The sequence below is a fragment of the Oncorhynchus keta genome, chromosome 20 (genome assembly GCF_023373465.1).
Source record: "Oncorhynchus keta strain PuntledgeMale-10-30-2019 chromosome 20, Oket_V2, whole genome shotgun sequence".
Taxonomy (NCBI): Eukaryota; Metazoa; Chordata; class Actinopteri; order Salmoniformes; family Salmonidae; genus Oncorhynchus; species Oncorhynchus keta.
This window is the reverse complement of record NC_068440.1, coordinates 3,696,153-3,708,449: the sequence shown is the minus strand read 5'-3', so window position 1 is coordinate 3,708,449 and position 12,297 is coordinate 3,696,153. Positions and strand designations below refer to the sequence as shown.

The 12,297-nt window shown below is 40.9% G+C and overlaps 1 protein-coding gene across 13 annotated transcripts in view; it reads right to left on the bottom strand.

Moving 5' to 3' along the window:
* The window catches only part of LOC118399164 (plectin-like), a 185,234-nt gene that overhangs the window by 68,697 nt on the left and 104,240 nt on the right, over nucleotides 1-12,297 (bottom strand). For 3 of the 13 annotated variants that reach the window (XM_035795010.2, XM_035795012.2, XM_035795015.2), the window contains exon 1: nucleotides 11,849-12,291. The exons of 8 other annotated variants lie outside the window; for them this stretch is intronic. In XM_035795010.2, coding sequence (XP_035650903.1) covers nucleotides 11,849-11,960 — 112 coding nt within the window. In that variant the 5' untranslated portion in view covers nucleotides 11,961-12,291. Of the gene's footprint in view, nucleotides 1-4,770; nucleotides 5,198-11,848; nucleotides 12,292-12,297 lie in introns of those variants that run through there. 2 more of the 13 variants (XM_035795006.2, XM_035795007.2) reach the window with 1 other exon arrangement.

Here is a 12,297-nt window from a genome sequence, read left to right as displayed (position 1 = left end):
TGCAGTTCACAAAATAGATGGCATCATGAGGTAGGAAAATGATGTGGATATATTGAAGCAACATCACAAGACATCAGTCAGGAACTTAAAGCTTGGTCGCAAATGGGTCTTCCAAATGGACAAAGTCAAGGTATTAGAGTGGCCATCACAAAGCCCTGACCTCAATCCCATAGAAAATGTGTGGGTAGAACTGAAAAAGCGTTTGCGAGCTAGGCCTACAAACCTGACTCAGTCACACCAGCTCTGTCAGGGGGAATGGGCCAAAATTCATCCAACTTATTGTGGGAAGCTTGTGGAAGGCTACCCGAAACATTTGACCCAAGTTAAACAATTTAAAGGCAATGCTACCAAATACTAATTGAGTGTATATAAACTTCTGACCACTGTGAATGTGATGAAAGAAATTAAAGCTGAAATAAATCATTATCGCTACTATTATTCTGACATTTCACATTGTTAAAATAAAGTGGTGATCCTAACTAACCTATGACAGGGAATTTTTACTCTGATTAAATATCAGGAATCGTGAAAAACTGAGTTGAAATGTATTTGGCTAAGGTGTACAGTGGGGCAAAAAAGTATTTAATTTGCCACCAATTGTGAAAGTTCTCCCACTTAAAAAGATGAGAGAGGCCTGTACTTTTCATCATAGGTACACTTCAACTATGACAGACAAAATGAGAAAAAAAACCTCCAGAAAATCACATTGTAGGATTTGTAATGAATTTATTTGCAACTTATGGTGGAAAGTAAGTATTTGGTCAATAACAAAAGTTTGTCAATACTTTGTTATATACCCTTTGTTGGCAATGACAGAGGTCAAACGTTTTCTGTAAGTCTTCACAAGGTTTTCACACACTGTTGCTGGTATTTTGGCCCATTCCTCCATGCAGATCTCCTCTTTAGCAGTGATGTTTTGGGGCTGTTGCTGGGCAACACGGACTTTCAACTCCCTCCAAAGATTTTCTATGGGGTTGAGATCTGGAGACTGGCTAGGCCAGTCCAGGACCTTGAAATGCTTCTTACAAAGCTACTCCTTCGTTGCCCAGGCGGTGTGTTTGGGATCATTGTCATGCTGAAAGACCCAGCCACGTTTCATCTTCAATGCCCTTGCTGATGGAAGGAGGTTTCCACTCAAAATCTCACGATACATGACCCCATTCATTCTTTCCTTTACACGGATCAGGTCTGTCCGTTTGCAGAAAAACAGCCCCAAAGCATGATGTTTCCACCCTCATGCTTCACAGTAGGTATGGTGTTCTTTGGATGCAATTCAGCATTCTTTGTCCTCCAAACACGACGAGTTGAGTTTTTACTAAAAAGTTATATTTTGGTTTCATCTGACCATATGACATTCTCCCAATCCTCTTCTGTCATCCACATGCTCTCTAGCAAACTTCAGACGGGCCTGGACATGTACTGGCTTAAGCAGGGGGACACGTCTGGCACTGCAGGATTTGAAGTGTGTTACTGATGGTAAACTTTGCTCACCGTTCTTGTGATCCCCCACAAGCCCCAGATCGAGGGAGATTTCAGTGGTCTTGTATGTCTTCCATTTCCTAATAATTGCTCCCACAGTTGATTTCTTCAAACCAAGCTGCTTACCTATTGCAGATTCAGTCTTCCCAGCCTGGTGCAGGTCTACAATTTTGTTTCTGGTGTCCTTTGACAGCTCTTTGGTCTTGGCCATAGTGGAGTTTGGAGTGTGACTGTTTGAGGTTGTGGACAGGTGTCTTTTATACTGATAACAAGTTCAAACAGGTGCCATTAATACAGGTAACGAGTGGGGGACAGAGGAGCCTCTTAAAGAAGAAGTCACAGGTCTGTGAGAGCCTGAAATCTTGCTTGTTTGTAGGTGACCAAATACTTATTTTCCACCATAATTTGCAAATTAATTCATTAAAAATCCTACAATGTGATTTTCTGGATTTTTTTTCTCTCATTTTGTCTGTCATAGTTGAAGTGTACCTGTGATGAAAATTACAGGCCTCTCATCTTTTTAAGTGGGAGAACTTGCACAATTGGTGGCTGACTAAATACTTGTTTGCCCAACTGTATGTAAACTTCCGACTTCAACTGTATACACCTAAGCCAAATACATTTAAACTCAGTTTTTCACAATTCCTGACATTTAATCCTAGTAGAAATTCCCTGTCCTAGGTCAGTTAGGATCACCTGTATTTATATATATATATGAGAATTCAAAAAGGAAATGTAACTATTGAATATGAACAGACACACCCTCCCCTGCATGCAGATACAATGCCAAGACATGAGAGATGTGATAGCAGTTTTATTATGACTGCTAAGGCGGGAGGAGATGCCTGACACTCGATAGTACATTCCTGCTCAGGGTGTAGGTGTGCGGAGATGGGGAGCCTCCTTTCCATGATAACACACCAATGGCTCCATCTCAACTCCACCGACCCACCAAATCTCTCTGCATGCGATGGCCATCAATAATGAGGATGGGAATTTTAAGGAAACCCCAAGAGATAATATGGCTCACACACAGCTGGTTCTGATTTATGATGTAGGAATGCTACGAATCTTGGGGAGCTCCCTAAACAAGGCCAAGGTATTGAAGCCCGTGGGCATCGGAGGGCAGAAAATACTAGCTAGTAAAATTCACTACTGTCATTGTTATTGCTGCAGCACAGTCTCTTGGCTACACGATATTTGAGTTGGAATTGAATCTTGGAGCATATATGTGCCCCTGGTTTTTCATGAGAGAAAAAAAAAGTGCCCAGTGCCCAAACTATATTCTCATCTCGTATATTATACATACGTTATGTATCCCAAAACTACCACACAATCCTGTGACTCAAAAAAGACACATGTGACATTGATCGGCCCACACACAAACATTTAAAAAAACAAAACATAGTTGTTGTATGCTGTATACAAAAATCTGATGTGTTGCATATTTTATTTATTCATGTTTAATTTTAATCACGTGTAAAAACTGCACACATCCTAAATGCATCCTTCTCCAAATATACTGCAAGGAACAGATCTCAAATACCAGTATATTAGTATGGAAGACCGTTAGTTTGGAAGAGGTCTATTGAGGACGGTCATTTTTAATGAGTGTAATTGATTGACTGTTTTACGAGGTCGTTTTGTTGGAAAATGTTGTTGCCCGTTTTCCCCGAGTAGGATAGAATACTGCACCTGAAACAGACTATTCCATTTAGGGATACTATGGTTGGTGCATGTGCCTTTGTGTCTCTTAATGTGTTTAAAATATATATATATGTGGTGGTTATTGTTGCATGTCCTGTCATTGATGATGCACACTGTGTTAAAGCAATTTCCCAAATTGAGATTAATAAAGTAATACTCTCTACTCTACTATAATCTCTCTACGCTCTCATATTTCAAGAATGATGAGGCCAAATTGTATCCCAGGCATAAGTGAGTGGAATTAGCTGTCTCCCTCTTCTGTTGAAAACAAGGCACTACAGAAACATGCCCTGTTGATCAGACATTTTTATTGACAGAATGAAGAATTTCAACAACAACAAAAAATCATCAAGCTAATCAGGGTTAATTAAACTTGAACTAAATTCCCCCTCTTAACTTTATTTCAATACTTTTTATTGAGTCGTCCAAAGACAGTTTATCCTTACACCATAAAGAAACCTTTGATGTCTAGCTGTAACCTGTTCCTCTGCAGTGTCTAGTCTACCACCATAATCAGCATTATGACTGCAAACATCCTAGGTCAACATTTAGTAGAGTTCTGGCAAATGTTATTCGACAGTCATGCAAGACTGTGGAAAAATTAAATGTGAGAGCTGTTTCCAGGACAACAGAACAAAACACACAGGAACCGGGAGCCCCTTAACTAGATTTATAGATGTGTGGGTTTGTCCAAAAACCTCTGGAACACAAGAAAGCCTGAGTCTGATAGAGCCTGAGTCCGTGGGGAAAGGGGGGGGTTACGCAAGAGAAGGTTACTTAAAGGCAAAAACAGAAGTAGGTTGGATGGGTGGGCATATAGCGCGTATGTCTAGCATCCCAAAGGCTGCGTGTTCGAAACACATTCCGGACATATTTTTTTAACTTTGCAACTACCTACTACTTTGCAACTACTTATAATGTTAGCTAACCCTTCCCCTAACACCTAGCTTAGCTAATGTTAGCCACCGTCTCATATAGTTAGCAAATATTGTACGGATTGCAATTCATAACATATCATACGAATTGTAATTTGTAACATATCATACGAAATGGATGATGGACATCCACAAACTACTACATACCACACGAAATGTAACATACCATACTAATTGTCTCAGACTGACATGTACTATGTTACCTCTACCCCAGAGTCCAGGTTGTACTGTTATGCATTGGTCGACTTGCACGGGAATCATATAATCAACATACTATTTCAGACACACTAGTGAAAGTCACATACCATGAACAACACACACTGTAGGTCTAGATAAGAGGCTGACTGGTTTTTCACAAAAATAATAAAGCACTTTGTCATATAGTAACACCGCAATTATAACAATACACTCTATATAACTTGTATTTTAATATTACTACAGAGATAACTTATACGTTACTTATAAGGTTATTCTGAGAAGTCTCATTTTACAGTTGTGCTACCCTGAGCCAACAGTCCTTTACAGTCTTGTTTACTAATGATGGCATGTAATAGGTTAACGTTATCTGCCCGAACCAACGCTTCCCTGCCAGATCTCCTCCTCTCCAGTCCAGTAGTGCTGTATTGACGGAGTGTTGGACACTGCTTACCTGCGCAACACATTCTGCTGTACAAATGGGACCCCACTTCTCCACAGCTCATTTCATTGATGTAATTTGCACGTCCAAAAATAATGTCCTGTTCGAAACCGCCATACCGAAAAGACACAGCGGCGGTACGAGTATCTTGAGCGTTCGCCATACCAAAACGGAGCACCCAGAAAGTTGTGTCGCGCGCGCACTCTGCTTTTGTCGAAAGAAGTGCCCGTGGAACTACGCGGCGTTCGAAACAAACGGTTTCTTTATTTTCTATCTCTTCAACATACAATAAAAAACAAGGGGCTGTCGTATTAAGTTACAATGAGTCAAATCTTCACGTTCTCAAGCCCAGCCCACATTATTTTGTTTAGGAAATTACCCAGTGAGCGCAGTCTCCCCGTAGCTTCATTCTACACGCGCCCGCCTCTGCCGGACAATGCGTTCTTAATCGGTGCTATTGAAATGCGATACTAAAGGCCATCCCCAATATAACAATCTGTCTGGACTGTTTCACATTAAACTGTTTCAGCCCGACACGCGATGTCTCTTTTACTAGCTGCTAGAGGGTGTTTCATTTCAACTTTGACATAATGATCCCTGAAGGAATGGTGTCAATAGCACTAGTCACCAATGCGCATATGATGTTGTCACAGGTGAGATGCTTGTTAAACATCTCACATTTTCATTGGTAATTTCATATATATTAGAAACTATTTATATATTAGACACTATATTCATATATTTTGGCACTATTTCTCTTCCCAACCTTTTCGGTTACTGTACCGTACCACCAAATGCATTTTGCTCAGCATTTTGCCTGTGCATTTTACCAGTAGGCCTATGGTCTCACAAGTCTTCTCAAGTACCGTCTGTGGATAGGCCAAGGTCCTAGTACCCCTGGTTGGGAGCCACTGTGCTAAATTAGTCAAATGTACTACATCTATTTTTTACATACAGTACAAGTCAAACGTTTGGACATACCTATTCATTCCAGGGTTTTTCTTTAGGTTGTAGAATAATAGTGAAAATGTGACAACTTTGAAATAACACACAATGAACCATCCAGTAACCAAAAAAAAGGGTTAAACAAATCAAAATATATTTTCCATTCTTTCAAAGTAGCCACCCCTTGATGACAGCTTTGCACACTCTTGGCATTCTTTCAACCAGGTTCGTTCATGTACGGTATATTACTCTCCACCGGTTGTCATCGTGTTGACAAGGGCATTTTTTGACAGATAATAGAAGGTGTGATGATGTGTTCATTTCTTCCTCGCTGTGTTGGTTAAGGAAAACAGCAATGCATCATTTATTTTCCAGTGTCTTTTAATGACGTTAAAAATAAGACAAACAAAAGGGGGTACATTTCCTGTGAGAAGAAGACATTCCCAAACACATTCGTTCAAAACCATTTTAAAAATGGATAAAACCCACTAGGAGTCAGTTCATTTTCCAAACCTTATTATGCTTACTCAATGCATTCGGTGTAATATTGCCATAACCGACTGAAACATTGGGTGTAGTTGTTGGTTGGTTTTAGACTCAGCAGCTAAATCAGCCAGGATTAGATCATGGTTGCTAGACTGAGCATTGCACAAAATATTGAATAAATTGGCTCTTTTTCCTTTTTTAGATTTTCGTCATCCATGTCATTCAACTATTTTCTAGCATTTTTAACTAATAAATGAACTAACAGAGAATATGAAAAAGAAAGAAAAAGATGATCACAAAATGCATATTTAGGGTTCATGTACTTTTTGAGCCATAAAGAATGTTTGGCTGCATTCAATTATGAAAATATTTGACTGAACCGCTTACACATAGAGAGAGAAGGATGTAAAGAATGTATTAGAACCCGCCCCTTTCAGGTCACCTAATGCCCTAATGTACGTATGGACAATCTGATAGGATCAAGATATCGTGTGCTATAAAATAGAATCCAAACTTTAATAGAAAACTACAAACTATGTTTAAGGCGATAAGATTATACGTTTCACATTTCAAAACATTCCTAATGACTAGTCACATAATGTAGGCACTTATTGTCAATGCTGACTATAAATCTATTAATCCATGTATTTGGCATACTCCTTTTTCATCTTTCTAAACTTTAAAGGCCGTTTTGTTGGAAGCTGTGAGTCAAGCGCTTCGCAGAGGTAGTTGATGGCATTTCGCTGAAAAGAGCGAGACAGTTTTGCTCTATGAGGGTTGTGGCAGGCCGGATCTTCATCCTATGAAACACAATTAGACAGTGCTCAGAGAGGCGGTGCCACCCGGACATGGAACATTGCCATCCCATCAGCAAGGACATGCGGAAAATGAGCGAGGTTGAGGACATGCCAAGATGCTGGAGAAGGACAAAGATGTAGGCACATCTTTGCGCACACATGTGCATTAGAAACTCTGGAATTGGAGTACTGTGTATTCGGTGGAGTATTTAGTACATTGTACTGGTAGAATTGTGTGTATTTATCGAGACCTAAATCGCATTAGATATTGCCAGGGTGTGTCATTTGTTACATTAGATCAGGGGTGTCGCATTGATTTTACACTGTCGCATTGATTTTACACTGTCGCATTGATTTTTGCATTCAGTCTTCAACGAGGTCCAGAAGGTTGTACTGGAAATTGGTTATATTTCCTTGCTGTCAAAATGTGCAAAACATGTTTCTCTATCCATCATTTTTGGATTTTTCGATGCTCCCTGACTGTCTAGGGATTATTAGCAAGCTAGACAGTCAAGAAACTGTTTGAATGTAGGATCATTGACTGTGCACTGTGATTATTAGCGAGCTAGACAGTCAAGAAACTTTATGAGTATAGGTCCATTATCATTTCTACACAGTTTCAATTTGGTTCTAGTCATTTTAACATATATTGAGTTTTTACTCAAACCACCCGTAGGACATATGTTTGACACCCCTGGATTAGATAAAGATTCAATCAAGAACTGCTTATAAGAACTGATCAAGAACTGATGAAAAGTACAATACCAAAGTAATCAAGGATAAAGGTGCAGTAAAAGAATAACATCTGAGAAAAGAACACAACAGGAAGTGTTTCTCATCTCAATGGAACTCGTAAACAAAGACAGTCTACCGCTTTGGCTGCATGAACAGACTGCTTTATTACCCACTATTACTATTAGGAGAAGCTATTGCCAAGATCAACTCAAAGCCCACGCCAAAGCTCTTCAATGTGGCCAAAGATTGATACATAAATACTGTTTTCTTGGTCTGTGCAAGGTACAGTAAAAGCTGTACAAATACACACATTCAATCAGCAGTGACGCTAAGATCTTGCACTGTGGCTGTGCTAATGGTTCTTTGATTATTAAAGCACACACACTGGGTGTCTAAATTGCACCCTATTCCCTATATGGCTGTGCACTATGTAGGGATAGGGTGCCATTTGGGACACAGCCACTGAATAGCACACATGCCTACAGAGCCAGTCTGGGGAACTTCCAGTCTGTTATGGTGGTATCCAGGATACGGACACACACACACGCACACGCACACGCACACACACACACACACACACACACACACACACACACACACACACACACACACACACACACACACCATGTGGACGGGATTGAGTAAGGCACTATCACCCAACCTCTGCTGTGTGTGTGTGTGGGAGTTGGCCAGTTTTTTTTTTTTAACTGTTTGGGGGGGTAAACGCCCTTCGCCACTCACCTCCCCTATAACTGAACTATGTCAAAGGCACCCGTGTCAATCAAAGCACTGCCTTATAGAAGTGCCAGGGCGGCCATGGTTGTCCCTCCACCGTCATCCAAAATGTGACCAATATACAGTTGAAGTCAGAAGTTTATATACACCGTAGCCAAATACATTTAAACTCAGTTTTTCACAATTCCTGACATTTGATCCTAGTAAAAATTCCCTGTCTTAGGTAAGTTAGAATCACCACTTTATTTTAAGAATGTGAAATGTCAGAATAATAGTAGAGTGATTTATTTCAGCTTTTATTTCTTTCATCACATTCCCAGTGGGTCAGAAGTTTACATACACTCAATTAGTATTTGGTACCATTGTCCTTCAAACGTTGGGGGATATTTAGCTCATTCCTCCTGACAGCGCGAGTGTAACTGAGTCAGGTTTGTAGGCCTCCTTGCTCGCACACGCTTTTTCAGTTCTGCCCACAAATTTTCTATAGGATTGAGGTCAGGACTTTGTGATGGCCACTCCAATACCTTGACTTTGTTGTCCTTAAGCCATTTTGCCACAACTTTGGAAGTATGCTTAGGGTCATTGTCAATTTGGAAGATCCATTTGCGACCAAGCTTTAACTGATGTCTTGAGATGTTGCTTCAATATATCCACATCATTTTCCTCCCTCATGATGCCCTCTATTTTGTGAACTGCACCAGTCCCTCCTGCCGCAAAGCACCCCCCACAACATGATGCTGCCACCCCCATGCTTCACTGTTGGGATGGTGTTTTTTGGCTTGCAAGACTCTCCCTTTTCCTCCAAACATAACGATGGTCATGATGGCCAAGCAGTTATGTTTTTGGTTTCATCAGACCAGAGGACATTTCTCAAAAAAGTACTATCTTTGTCCCCATGTGCAGTTGCAAACCATAGTCTGGCTTTTTTATGGCGGTTTTTAGAGCAGTGGCTTCTTCCTTGCTGAGCACCCTTTCAGATTATGTCAGTATAGGACTCGTTTAACTGTGGATTTAGATACTTTTGTACCTGTTTCCTCCAGTAACTTCACAAGGACCTTTGCTTGTTGTTCTGGGATAGATTTGCGCTTTTCACACCAAAGTACGTTCATCTCTAGGAGACAGAACGCGCCTCCTTTCTGAGCGGTATGACGGCTGCGTGGTCCCATGGTGTTTATACTTGCATACTATTGTTTGTACAGATAGTATGCTTGGCTGATTTCTTCCGATTTTCCCATGATGTCGAGCAAAGAGCCACTGAGTTTGAAGGTAGGGCTTGAAATACATCCACAGGTACACCTCCAATTGAATCAAATTATGTCAATTAGCCGATCAGAAGCTTCTAAAGCTATGACATCATTTTCTGGAATTTTCCAAGCTGGTTAAAGGCACAGTCAACTACTAAGTATGTAAACTTCTGACCCACTGGAATTGTGATACAGTGAATTATGATAAAGTGATATAATCGGTCTGTAAACAATTGTTGGAGAAATGACTTGTGTCATCATGCACAAAGTAGATGTCCTAACTGACTCATTTTTCAACCTCTCCACACATTTATTGATAACAAACTAAAGTTTTGGCATCAAGAAATGTGTGGAGAGGTTGAAAACGAGCATGTAAACTTCTGACTTCAACCGTAAGTATTTATTTTGAATGTGTAATATGTTCATCAAACACAGAAGCCATCCAATAATCTGCTAAAAGAAGTCCAATATGGTATGACAACAGTGAAAACAGTAGCATTAATTATTACTAAGGTAGCATTAGCAATGAAACCACAAATGTAATAGACTTCTGCCCTTCCCTATGCATTGTCTGCAGTGCAGTGCTGAAAGTTGACCAGGCCGAATGCAAAGCAGCTAAATATTAACATGCAGAGGTAGAGATAACCCACAGTCTTTTTGTGCAAAGAAATGTTTGCCTGACATTTCACAGTCAAGCCAACATATTATCAGTTAGCATGTCTAGTTGTGGATTCAATAGAATAACGTGTGAACTTAATACGATTTGGGTCATACAGTAAGGATAATACTTAACAAAACAAGTAGGGCTCACTTGAAAAAAGGGATGTCAATGTCAATGTGACTTCCCTGGTTAAATAAAGTACAACGCTGTAGAAATCCCTTATCTAAATAGGTGGGTCCTCTAGTGACTTCCTGTGAGACTCGTCAATCTGGACAGAGTCGCTTAGGGTCAAGAGTCATTACCAGCCAAGGTACGGTACCTGGCCAAGGTTCAGGAAAACAACAAATTAGACCCAAAAATGTAATTTAAAGAAGATTGTGCATCAGATAAAGAGCTACTCAGACTGGTGCCGATTTGAGCATCCTCTTATGGCTAGCTGGCTGCATTACAACTTTACTTTATTGTCTCAACGATTAAGTGTACGGGTGTTTCTCATTTCACAAGTGCAGGTAATTATCCCCTCTCTCGCAGGCGCGACATCTGCAGCCTTAAACTCAGGCATCCTGTAATTTGCCTAAGGGTGTGGTTGTCCCACTGTTCTGCAGAGGAAAGCCAGACAGGCTCACTGTGACAAGCTGTGTCAACAATACATTACATTTGAAAGAGGTGTCTGTGCCACAGGTATAGGGACGTAAGCAAGCTAAACTTTACGAGGTTAACTGAGCCAAATCGTGTGTGTGATATTTCTTCAGAGACCAGAAGGCCTGATAATAGCCCATGTCTATAACCATTAACATTGTGAACATTTCATATAGGACCAATGTGACGGCATGTTGAACATGTTCATAAACAAAAGGAGTCGTTCGAAGAAGAAAACTAAAATCACAATTCAGGGCTTTTGCAATCACCTTGTATGCAAGTCTATACTCCACAAGACCATTCAAATTTACCATGTAATAGATGGAACGTTATTATTTGATCAAACTCTCTATCCCATATCACACCACAACACACAAATGTTCCACTCTCACAAATAGAACAAATGATCTTCACGTGAAACAAAATGATCATATCTGTCTAGAGGTTATTTTTCCAATGATAGGGAATCATTTATTTCTCCTTAGTGCATGTACCTTCGTAACAACTTCAGATAAGTGAGACAAGACTGAGGCGGAACTACAAGTCGTGAATCCAACTGTGAAGCAACGTCAGTCAACAAAATACCACAGCATCATATTACAGCTGGCATTTACAGGGTTAACACCACCAACTTTACAGTCAGGAAATTTGAGATGAGAGGGAGAAGAAGAGGGGGAGCAGCATGCACCACAAAAGCACAGAGAGTAGAGAGGGAAGAGAGAGCAGACCATTTAAGACAAATGGTGACGACTAGAGACCTTCTGATCTCTATTCATGTGCCCCAAGGACATATTTACTGAAGTACAGTAAGCCTCGTAACAAGTTTTTTTTTCTCCAGCTGGTCTTACCTTCTCTTAACTGCCTCCTACGTTGCCTCCATTGCCAAACAGCGATCAAAGTGACAATATGTCCTACAACCACCAGGGTTGGGAACACGCTTCCAGGGGGCCTTTCCGGCATCAGGCCTGGGACCGAGTGGGGTCTCGCAGGATCCAGAGACAGCTGGGAGAGCCCGGGTGAAAGGTGAGGGTGTGTGGAGGAAGGGGGGGCCAGCCAGGGGTGTGGTGCCGCCGTCCTGGACTTCAAACCAAAGAGGAAGCCAACATGCTTGCAACTTACGAGAGAGCAGAGCGAAAGAGCACCGCTCCCACCTTTTTTTTCCTTCTGACTCAGACTGCTGGCAAAAGTGGCCGAGCTCCCACCCACTCTCTCTTGCTCGTTCCCTCGCTCCCTTCCTTCCACAATCACTCTGCTTCTCGTTCGTCCACTCAGACTTGCATGATTTTGCTTCTTCACT